Source organism: Pristis pectinata, chromosome 9 (genome assembly GCF_009764475.1).
Source record: "Pristis pectinata isolate sPriPec2 chromosome 9, sPriPec2.1.pri, whole genome shotgun sequence".
NCBI classification, from domain to species: domain Eukaryota; kingdom Metazoa; phylum Chordata; class Chondrichthyes; order Rhinopristiformes; family Pristidae; genus Pristis; species Pristis pectinata.
The window spans coordinates 20,497,688-20,510,188 of record NC_067413.1 but is presented as its reverse complement, the minus strand read 5'-3'; the positions used below and the strand labels follow the sequence as shown (position 1 = coordinate 20,510,188).

At 42.3% G+C, this 12,501-nt stretch overlaps 1 protein-coding gene across 4 annotated transcripts in view; it reads right to left on the bottom strand.

The window, feature by feature from the left end:
- Nucleotides 1-12,501, bottom strand: part of LOC127574218 (protein FAM135B-like) — a 249,465-nt gene that overhangs the window by 91,462 nt on the left and 145,502 nt on the right. For all 4 annotated transcript variants that reach the window (XM_052023030.1, XM_052023029.1, XM_052023031.1 and 1 more), the window contains 2 exons: nt 7,397-7,570; nt 6,519-6,645 (listed from right to left, as the gene is read on the bottom strand). In XM_052023030.1, the coding sequence (XP_051878990.1) occupies nt 6,519-6,645; nt 7,397-7,570 (301 nt within the window). The remainder of the gene's footprint in view (nt 1-6,518; nt 6,646-7,396; nt 7,571-12,501) is intronic.

Genomic DNA, 12,501 nt, shown 5'->3' with positions numbered 1-12,501 from the left:
CGACATACTGATCGCCAGCCGTAACCGCCAGGAACACCTTTCCCACCTCCGCCAGCTGTATTCCCACCTCCGCAATTTCGGCCTCACGATTAACCCGTCCAAGTGCCAATTCGGACTTGACTCTATCGATTTCCTCGGCCACAAAATCACCAGCGACGGGGCAACACGCCTACCCGCCAAGGTGGATGCTATCCGCCATTTTGCCCGCCCCGACACAGTCAAAGGCCTACAGGAATTCCTTGGGATGGTCAACTTTTACCATCGTTTCATCCCTGCAGCAGCCCGTATCATGCGCCCTCTGTTCTCGCTGCTGGCTGGTAAGGGCAAGGACATCACCTGGACTGACGAGGCTGCGGCTGCTTTCGTTAAGGCCAAAGACGCCCTGGCAGACGCCACGATGCTGGTACACCCCAGGACTGACGTCCCGACTGCCCTCACGGTAGATGCGTCCAACACTGCGGTGGGTGGGGTACTGGAACAGCTACTCGAAGGCTGCTGGCAACCCTTGGCATTTTTCAGCAAACACCTTAGACCGCCCGAACTGAAGTACAGCGCTTTTGATCGGGAACTTCTAGCGCTGTATCTGGCGGTCCGGCATTTCCGATACTTTCTAGAAGGCAGGCCTTTCACCGCTTTCACCGATCATAAGCCTCTGTCCTTTGCCTTCTCCAAAGTCTCCGATCCCTGGTCAGCTCGTCAGCAGAGACATTTATCCTACATTTCTGAGTTCACAACTGACATCCAACATGTCTCCGGAAAGGATAATGTCGTTGCTGATGCACTTTCCAGACCAACCATCCCAACCTATCCTTGGGTGTCGATTACACGGCCCTAGCTGACGCACAGCAAGCCGACGACGAACTGCCCAGCTACAGAACCGAAGTCTCGGGTCTGCAGCTCCGAGATTTCTTGGTTGGTCCAGGTCAGCGGACCCTACTTTGCGACGTTGCAACTGGTCAGCCCCGCCCTATAGTCCCTGCAGGTGGCGGAGACGCGTTTTTGACTCCGTACATGGGTTGGCGCACCCGTCCATCAGATCTACTGTCCGACTGGTCGCCAGCAAGTTTGTCTGGCATGGCCTGCGCAAACAGGTCAGTGAGAGGGCCAGGACTTGTCCGCACTGCCAGACGTCAAAAATCCAGCGACACACCAAGGTCCCACCACAGCAGTTCGAGCCTACCCGTAGGAGGTTCGACCACATACACGTCGACCTCGTAGGCCCTCTGCCGGTTTCAAGAGGAGCCCGGTACCTCCTTACCATCGTGGACCGGTTCACGAGGTGGCCTGAGGCAACCCCCCTGGCTGACATCACAACTGATTCCTGCGCCCGGGCGCTGCTCACAACTTGGGTCTCACGTTTTGGCGTTCCGGCCGACATCACTTCAGACAGAGGCACCCAATTCACTTCCAGTCTCTGGGCTGCATTAGTGAACCTGCTAGGGATGCAGCTGCACACCACCACGGCCTACCATCCTCAATCAAACGGGTTGGTGGAACGTTTTCACCGCCATCTGAAATCGGCCTTGATGGCCCGCCTGAAGGGTCCTAACTGGGTTGACAAGCTGCCTTGGGTCCTGCTCGGCATACGCACTGCCCCCAAAGAAGACCTCCGCACTTCGTCAGCTGAGCTTGTATACGGGGCGCCACTAGTTGTCCCCGGGGATTTCATACCTGCCCTTCGGGACCAAGGGGAACAACCCCCAGCAGTCCTACAAAGACTGCGCGAGAAGCTTGGCGCCTTGGCCCCGATTCCCACCTCACGGCACGGTCAAGCCCCATCCTGCCAGCCCAAGGAACTACGGGACTGTAAGTTTGTTTTCGTTCGCAGGGGCACACCTCGGGCGCCATTGCAATGACCATATGAGGGACCGTTCCGAGTCATACGGAATAACGGATCCACTTTTATTTTGGACATTGGAGGCAGGGAACAGGTTTTCACGGCGGACCGCCTCAAACCGGCCCATTTGGATCTGCAACAGCCTGTCGAGGTTGCCACGCCGCGACGCAGAGGCCGCCCCCCTAAGCGGCAGCTGGCACAGCCCACGGACCTTGGGGACTGTCTCGCCGGTTCTGGGGGGGTTGTGTGGTGACTCACCGTCTAGTCGGGCGAACCGGCTCGGCAGTCGGGTCGCGCGGCGTCGGAGCGCCGAGGCCCAAGATGGCGGCAGGCCTCGTCTTTCCGAGCGATGGGGAGAACCCGCGCGCGGGGAAGTCCTGATGACGTAGGACTTACGTCATTGCCGGTTGTTTTGGGCGGGAACATTCTCCCTTAAAGGGCCCACGCAAGGCGGGAAAATAAACCAGTTCTGTTTGGCAATCCTCCGAGTAGAGTCTTGTTTTATTCCGCGGTAGCAACCGCTACAAATTGATATATTGTGCTTCCAGTGGCTTAGAGCCCTTACCTGGCATGACGAAAGCCATTCACTAGAATATTAATGGGAAATGATACAGATATATTTTTGTTTGAATTAAATAAAGGTTGTGATCCAAAATTACAAATTGATACATCTGCTCCTGTTATAGGAAATATTAATGTAGATTTGATGATGCAATTTAATACTTTTAATAAACAAGCCATTGCTAACAATTCTTACTATAAGGCATTATGTCTTAGAAAATCAACTAAATCTCCCTTTTACGTGTTTTCTATGATTATTCATAGAAATATCATATTTGATGACCAAATTTTGCTATCAAAGTGGCAATCTTTTCTTTTGTAAGTCAGCTTCAAAGCACTTGCTTCTCTGTTCTACTCAACAGCATCAGAAAGCACTTAAGCTGCGACAAAGTGAAATTTGTGAAATGCAGTAAAGAAGATCAGATTCTTCTGAAACAAGGATTTTGCCATTCTACTTAGACAGCTGTTTTCGATTTTTGCCTTTTCTCTCAGACTTTTGCTCAGCCTTTCTTGAAGATTCTGGCATGTGCTTTAACCACTGGCTCACTTTCCTCACCCCTCCATATGTCATTTTTCATCCCAGAAAGAGGGGGGAGGGAATAGATTTTCTTCATTTGCATTTAATACAACTAGTCTTATACATTGAGTATGTAATGCGGAATTAGGTAAGGAAGTATCAATTATCTTTTGAAAATTGGGCAAGTTTTAATTTGGATTTAAGCCCTCCATTTTAAAAAAAATCTTTTTTACATGGCAGGTCAGTGGAAGAACAACCCATTTTGTGTCAACCATGCATGCATTCAATCAGTAGTGGCTGAAAGGAAAGGACATGGACAAATGCCATATGTTCCTAGACAGACCCATATGTATACAATTCAATAAAAGATTCCCAAATAGTGTCTAGTGTGGAGATCTGTTCCACCTTCCAAAACCACCCCATTTCTATCTAAAGTCTGGCAGATTGGAAACTGACTTCATGGCTCACTAGCAGGTACAATTTCAGCAGAATGATCTTGCAACCAAAAAGTGGATCATTTGAACTCATTGTCATGAGCCATCTATGAGCCTGAGCTGAGCCTAAAATAGAGAAAAAAAAACTTAAATCTGGTTAGGTTAGCAGAGAGTGAAAAGCAGCCATCATTCAGGCTATGAATCGAAAACACATCTCCATCATATCAAGGATCAGTGGGATGGAACACGACTCCAGAGACTAGGGGGTGAGAAAATTGGAGTTGTAAAGCAAAAGAAAAGTAATTCTTTCTCATGCTTCCAGTGGTATAATACCTACCTTTGTGATAGCAAGTGCACATGTTCTCAGATGAACTGTCTTGTGCTGTTTCCTAATACACCAGGGTTCAATTAAATTAGGTTTAAAGGGCTAGTCATGCCAACATCCTTCAGTTGTATCCTACAAACTGTAAATTTTAGATTTTCAACCTATGAACTTGGGGGAAAGCCTTTCTTCTGTCTCCATAAATCAAGTCAAGGCAACTAGCTTAAAAATATAAGTGATTATGCAGCACTAGAGTCATGGAAGAAAAATAATGTTCCCCTTTCAATGAGTAAAGCCTCAAGGTTTGGAAGCAATTTTTGATGATTTCACTCTGGGGTGCCTGCAGTTGCTGAAAAGGAAAGTCCAGCCTATTAACCAGGGATCAAACAGGACTCCTGGGAAGAGCAGAGTCCAATTATCAAACCTCACTGCGGGCAAACAATGTTACAAATGACACAGGATGATGTGCCTCACAATATGAAGAACATAAAGCAGTTTCAGACATTGCTGAAATATACTTGCAAGCAAAGAAAATAATATGTCCTAAACTCATACCAGGGAACAGCAAACTGAATATTTGATTGTGTAAGGTTATTACCCTAAATTGGTTACTTTTTATATCTGCAAATAGATTTAAAATTATGTACATCCGGCATCAAGCTATGAATGCTATAGCTTCAAATCTCTGCCTTTAAGCATACCTTCCTCCTGTGAACACAGAATTACTCCACATGCATAATGTCGCATTTAGTGTAAATGATTTTTGCAACATATTTACTTTTTTGCTTGTACCTTAAATTCTTTTAATCATTTATCATTGATCGAGTTTTCCTACCTCACAGTGAAAGGTAGATGAAGCTATTGTACCCTGTTCAAAATTGACTGGCCTAGAAGTGCTCCGAGAATCTAATTGGAGGGATTGAAACACAGAACCACTGGAAAGCTGGGCAAGGATTTGGAAAACAACATATTTCTGGTAAAACTGAGTGAAATTGATAAATGTGGCAGAAATTTGCAATGACAGATGATTCAAGAGTGCTTCTTTTCAGAGAAGTGCGGTGAGAGGCAGTACCCAATGGCAATAATAATAACTAATGTGGGTCAGGAACGGGAAATGGGCGGTCCATAGTGTGGATAGAGGAGGATTGAATGAGCTGAAGGCAGGTCTCGTGGACAAGGTGAGCTGAAAGAATGAAGTTCGATGGGTAAAAACATATTGGAATGCTTATTTCACTGTTATTATATATTCTGGTTAATAATCAACACTACCAAAAGAAACCCAACAGTTGGCCATTCATCTTGTTCTTGTTTGTGGGATCATATCCCACATAGCAACTCAGGGTAACTTTTTGTGAAGCACTTTTAAGAAAAGGGTTAAGATACTTCTCCTTTTAATATCTGAACTTTTTGATTGAAGAATTTTCTGATTATTCCCAACTAACCAACGCTCCTGATTTGATTGCTCCAAACAAATGACAAGCATAAGATTGAAAAGGTTTGCAAAATATCAGTTAACAGATTGATGGAGAATAAATGTGCTTGTTTACAGGAACTAGGGGCTTCTGAGTGGTTTTCAAACAAAAGAATTTAAGGTGTTATGACAACTGTTGATTTGACTGTTCACAAACGTGTCTCAACACAGATTTAATTATCATTACAGCAAGTGTGTTCAATAGGCTGAAACTCGCTACTTTAATCATTTGGAAAGGAAGGCCATTTTACAACGTTTTGCTTTCCAATCCTCCATTTTATGCCCTGATATTAAAGACAACCATATGATACAACAGGTTCAGCTGCACATTCAAACTGATGCAACCAAAGCACTGATCTGGCAAACAAAGCAACTTCCAAATCTCCAGTTTAGCAAAGTCAGGTCTGATGCCAGAGAGGGCAAGTTGAATGGGTTCATTCATGCACAAGTAATTAGGCTGTGGGGAGCCTAGAGATCAAGATGGCTGGGGAAGTCAGGAGATCAGGGAGGACGGAGGAAGCCAGGTGATCAGGAGGGCTGGCGGATCTCAGGAGATCAGGACGGCTTGGGGAGCTAGTAGAGTAAGAGTATTGGGAGAAGGCTGCAGGCACTAGATTTGGGACAGCTGGGAGATCAGGAGGGCTTTGGAGGATAGTAGGGCTTGGAAATTGAGAGGGCTGGGAAGGCTGCAAGTTGGGAAAACATAAGTCATTAAATATTGAAAGAGCCTGGAAGGAGACCATTCCGCCTTTGTTTCTGTAAATTCTTTCCAATGCTTTGACTGAATCTGCCTCCAATATTATCGGTGCTCCCTGATCCAACAAGTACGTCCAGCACTTGCTGCCTTTATTTTAGGATTATCAGTGCCCTGTTGACACATTGAAAGTTCTGTATCTATCTTGGTGACAAGACCATTCAAACAGGAACACTTGACAACAGCCTGCCACAGGGGTCAGTGCTCGACACAATCCTTGTTCAGCATCCTTTCAACTTGTAAAAGAATTCTGCTTCCCTGTTCTTCCTAGTCAAGTGAATAACCTTATATTTCCCCTCATTATACTTCATTTGCGCATCTTGCCCACTGAATTAACATCTTTTTTCTGTTACTCACTGAGCCTATCCAGATCCTTTTTCAGCCTGCTTAGCATGCTTTTCTTACCTTACTTGCCACTAGTTTCTCCAGCACCTTTTGTTTATCATTATTAATCAATGCTTCTCCCTCTCTGTTGGCCTTGTTCTTTTTGTCTCTCTTGTCTGATGCTGCAATGACTCGTATAAAATGATGCTTAGGTCCAACAGGTACAGTAAATGTGACAAAGCATTGTGAGATCCTGGAAAATATCATTTGGAAAGTGATGAACTGGAGTCTCTCTTACCTCAGCTGTGAGCTGCTTGTAATAGCTGGGTCCAAGCACCAAGTTTTCAAGAGTTAGATTTGATATATCTGGATCCATCTCCTGACCACCTTTACTAAGCCATGAGCCTTTGCCTAAGCGAGGGAAACTAAAGAGATATAAAAAAAGTCTCAATAAAAATGAAGTAGTAACATAGCTTTGTCCCATTTTTTGGACAACGCTGAAGAGGACATAACATTTTATGGTAACTTCAATGAGGAATTTTAGGGCTGGAAATTGAAGTCTTTTCTTCCTTAGTTTCTTCCCTTTTCCCTTTACATATTGCTGCAAATTGAAGGTCATTTTGGACTTCAGGTAGATGCTTGGTAAACCTTCTTTGACTTCGGACATAAACAGCAGTTTAGTGGGAAGAAAGATGTGTGAATTAAGTACACTTGCTGATTTTAAACTTCATTTGTACCTGATTATCTTAGAAAATATATTTCCCTGAGTTTTACCTGAAAGATAACTGTTTTATCTTTCTCAGTAAACTTTTCCACATTCATCACAAGGCAGAGCCTGATAGTAGCCAAGTTAAAGCATCTACTGTCAGACACTTGTGTACACATGAGTATTGTGCCTCCATCCTGTTATTCAGGTGAATTAAGGATCTGACAAGTAGAATTTATTTTCTAATTGTCAGTGTGAATTTATTTTCTGCCACTTCTTAGCACACCAATGAATTGAAGAACTTTTCTGTGCAGCAGAGGTATCTAAAGGGATGTGGTTTTGGAGTTCTTTCTATATTGAGAATAGTCTGCAGCAGCAGGTGGCCTTATAATTAATTTTCTGGTAAAACATCTTTATTAATGTATGTAAAAAGTAAAGATGAATTTTTGCAATCAAGATCACCACTGTACCTTATCAAGGGTTGGTGTAAAGCAACAAGTGATGCATGCACAGTAACGGATATGACCGAGAGGTGGAAGTAGTCAAACATGACAGGTACATGATGGTGTAACCCTCTCCTCGGATGGAAGTGAAGACCCAGTCTTCGGCTACTGATCAAAGGTATTCCTGCAATATCACTCAGTCTGTAAGCAAACAGAAGATGGATTACAAATTTAACTTGGAGACAAGGAGTATACTAAGATTTCTTAACATTAAGCAATGAGGAAAATGCTCTGAAAAATCCCACAACATTTGTATTCATTCCAAAAGGTGTATTTCTTCAACAAATAAGGCAATTATCTAAATCACTCAGCCATAAATCCCTCGGTATTAGTAGTGCAGAGAGAAGGAACCATGATTACAAACAACAGGACGATTCAGGATTTGTTTTAGTCTGTGGTTCAGGATTTACTGAGTTTACATTCATCTAACTCTTGACTTGGCACTGAGCCAGAAACAATCTGCTCTCTAGTTCATACACATTTGTGTTTACAATGAACCATCCAGATTTTGCTATTTTGGATGCACACTTCAAATGCTTCAGGCTAGATGATCCTAATAGAAAACAGAATGACCTTAGCACTTGTGGTGAATCTTGGAGAATTGAGCCTCAGAGCAATCTTGAATGGATATGGGTAGAAAGCAAGATAAACCAAAATATCTGTGGTTGGGTTGCAAATTTCAATTTACTGCCAACTACACTTCAGGTGGTACATTCTTTACTTTTGCAGGGTCAAAGTATTGTTCTGAAGACCGGACCACAAAAATCTTGGTTACCATCCAACTGCAGTACTGAGTGCTCTTTTGGATAAGACTTGAGGTCCTGTCTGCCTTCTAAGACGAATGTAAAAGATTCATAGCGATATTTCAAAGGAAAAAGTTGTTCCCCCCAATGCACTAACCAATTTTTAACCCACAATCAATAACAGTTAAGACAACTTATTTAGTTATTTCCTACATTACAACAATGACAAAAGTATTTCATTGAATGTTATTAACTTTGTGATGAAATGAGGTGGCAAATTGTATTTTATAAATGCATGTCTTTTTAAAACCCATGGGTTACAGTGGCATGCTAAGGGTGGTGGAATTATATAGTGAAGCAGATGCACAGGTTTGGTTTAGAGTTAGAGTTGGCATGATTACTCTTGATCTCAGTTTCACTACTTTGCGAATGCTGATGTAATTCTTTTCTTTGATACTGTTATCACAGTTGCTAGATTCAATTGAGATAACATCCAAAATGGTGAACATTGTCAAACAACAAGCACCTCACCTCTGTCTCTCTCCCACCCTTGAGAAACAAAGCACAGAAACTGTGTTGGCTTCAGAGAAGTGCAATAGAAAGTGAAGGCTTCACCCTCTACCACCTTTCTATTTCTCTTTAATGAAATAATGCCTGTGTTGTCAGAACAGTTCTGTAGTGACAACAGAAGTCAAAATATTTTCATAGTGTCAATCAACATTCATACTGAGAGAAAATAACTGGTATTCTTAGAATTATATTGACTGTAATTCACTGTTACACCTGGTAAAGCTCATTCAGGCTGCCACGTCTAAATTTTGCAAATCTAATATTGGCATCAAAGTGACTGAAACAATTGGACTGGAACTGCAATGGCTTCCTGGTAATATCACAGTTCTACATGTAATATGAAAGATATTTTAAACCAGTCACAATGCATACTGAACTCCAGTTACGCTGACAAGACTTCCAATGTAAAAATGTTGCACCTTGTGATTTTGATTCACTTAAATGTCAATCATGTGTTGTAATGGGAGACATTTAGTGACAATCACAGTCATAACTGCTCAGTGGAATTTATGAGCCAATCTAAATACGATTTATTACTATTCTGTATGTGGGGGTTATCTGTGTCAATGAACTATTTATCATCATAGTTTCTGTCTTTAGTCAAGAAATTCTCCAATAGTCAATAGTCAATAAACTCTCCAACTCTACATTGTTGTAATTTTTTCCTTTTTTATAATTAAACAGGAAAAAAAGGTGTATCAATGCAGAAGAGAATGCTTTATAAACCTACTAAACCAGTGCCAACCACATTGTGACCTTAGAACAGTACAGCACAGGAACAGGCCCTTCGGCCCACAACATCCATGCCAAACATGATGCTGAATTAAACTAAATCTCTTCTGCCTGTATATTATCCATCTGACCTTTCTGGACTACCAAATAGATAGCATACCTTTACACAACTCTGGAAAAAAAAAGTACTGTGCAATTGAAAATAGGCTTTAACATTTTCCAGAACTTTTAGCATCAGGCAGCAAATTTGCCCCCTAATTTTCCAGTAGGATTTTGAATTGCCCTAGCACCTTTTTTCAGAATATAACTCCCTCAAATGATGTCACTGATAGTGCAATGCTCAACATTCATCTGCACACAAGAAAACCAAGGTTCTTATTTGTTCAGTGATCAACCAGCTTTTACCAACTATTTCCTCTGAAACTGTGCTACTTAAAGGGCAAAATTCAAACAATTTTTCTTTGTCCTCACTGAGATCTGTATTTTTATCCTAGCATCAAATACAGGCTCACACATATGCCACACACTTGGATCATTCCAGGCTGCTGATTCCTGCCACATCTCACTGACTGCTATTTACTAGCACATTGGGGAGATTCCCCCAAACTCCATTCGCAAGGACAGGAGACTTCATTGAATTCTCCTTCTGTTCGCAGGAGAAACCAGAGTGGGCATAGGCATTTGTCTGCAATGCAGGCTTCCCTGAAGTACAAGCATTCATAAACAATACTCAAAACCTATTACTACTTTTAGTTATCTCTCTGCCAATCTCCTGCAAGGAGTAAAAAGACCGGCTCAGTATCTCCAGCATTTTCCGTTCTTATGCCAGCAGCTGCAGTACTTTGCTTTCAGATTCCTGCTATGAACACCTGGCTGCAGATTTGAAGGATCTCCATAGTTCCCTTGCATAAAGAACATGCTTCCTCTGGGTACTGTACTGTACCAGCCTGTCTGGATCCTTCTGACCCCCTGGAAGCACTTTCCCAGCATCCTCCCATAATTACAGCATCCATTCTTTAAGGAACAGTACCCTCCAGTTGCTACAAGTGTGCCCTACTAAGGACAAGCTGCCAAAATCACAACTGCTGGGCTAAGTGCAGGGAGTTACAAGATCTTGCAATAAATAACAATTAACACATGCTGAAACTGGTGTAATACAAGAATGCTGTTCTCAGAACCTTGGAACTGAAGACTGAAATCTTCATGAGCTTTTACTGTGTAAAGGTGATGCAAAATTCTTTCTAATGCCATTAAGGTTTAGGAAAGCAAGTTCTAAACCTGTCTTTCTGAAACAAATAGTTTTTGCAGGCAGCAGAATGCAGTTTCAAAATGCATTCATACTTTATATCATCCTAGGCCAGATCTGCCTCATCACAAGTGCGAAGTTCAATGAAAAAAAGACTGGAAGGTAAACTTGGATTTTATAGACTAAATTACTAAATAATGGATTCTGCCTTTGGGTTGCGAGACAGTAATGAGATTCCCTGTAACTGTCATCATGGTAAGCAATTCTTCACCATTATCCTCAAGCTGTTCAGAGCAGTCAACAAAGTGAATTGTCTTTCTCTACAGCCGGCTCATAGTAAACAGAGCATAGTCATAGTATGTTTTTCTGGTGTAATGAGTAGTGTGTCACAATGTTTGGTGCTGGGCCCTCAACATTTTGCAATTTATATAATGACATCGAAATCGCACTGTTAAATTTGCTGATGACACAAAGATAGGTAGGAAAGCAAGTTGTGAAGAGGACATAAACAGACTAGAAAGGGATACAGATCAGGTAAGGCATTGCGTAAAGTTCGGGCAAATGGAGTACAATGTTGGAAAATGTGAAGCTGTCTATTTTGACAGGTAAAATAAAAAAAAGTATAGTTTCTAAATGATGAGAGATTGGAGAGCTCTGGGATGCAGAGGGATCTGTATGTCCTGGTACAGTACATGACTTGGAAAGAAACTAGTTTGCAGGTCTAGTGAGTAATTAGAAAAGTTAGCAGATTGTTATTTCATACTGCAAGGGGAAAGGAATACAAAAGTATGGAGGTTATGTTCAATTATAGAGGGCATCAATGACACCATATATTGAGTGCTGTGTGGAGTATTGCTCTCTTTATTTAAGGAATGACGTTAATGCGTCAGAAGCAGTTCAGGTAAGGTTAACTAGACTAATAGGCGGACTGTCTTATGAGGAATTATTGGATATGCTGGGCTTTGATCGACTGGAGTTTCAAAGAGTGTGAGGTTACTTGAATGAATCATATAATACCCTGAGATGTCCTGGTGAATGTGACAGGGAGATTATCTTGTAGAAGCATCTAGAACTCATGGGCCATTGTTTAAAAATGAGGGTTGACCATTTCTCTGTACATTTGTAACACTTCCTTGATGTCCCTCCCCTGACAATAACACTACTTCTTAGATGACCACCTGCAGTGTTTGCATTTCATCTATGGTTCAACTCTGTTGCAATGCAATCCACAGTTATAGAGATTGTAATGCAACTGCACCACCACCATGACTATACTGCACTGCCAACCATCAAGAAGTCATTTTCCAAGGAATTTGATCTTCCCTGCTCCTTCATTTGATTGGCATGGGAAACATTCACAATCAAGGAGGAATCAGAATTCCAAGGACATTTGACTAATGCCTGGGGCAGAACGCCCACGGTCATTTCAATGACAGGACCAGGCTTGAGGGGCCAGGTGTTCCTGTGCAAGTGCCTTCTGTAATTTCCATTCACTCAACAGTGGCCCAAGCTGTATCTGAGCTACTCATGCACAAGCTGGCATTCAAAAAACTTGCAAGCAACAAACAATCTGCTTCTTATTCATCCAAGTCTAGTAATTAAGACTTTGTCTATTCAGATGTCTGCCTGATGATAAAATCTTACTATCGGTACCTGGGTTAAATGCTTTAAAAGGATTCTAAGGCAGTTGTGCATCTGTCTGATTTCCGTTCTTCTTGCTTATTAAGTGTTTGTGCAAAAGGCCAATATGAGGATGGTCTTGATAACTTAGTTGACTAATG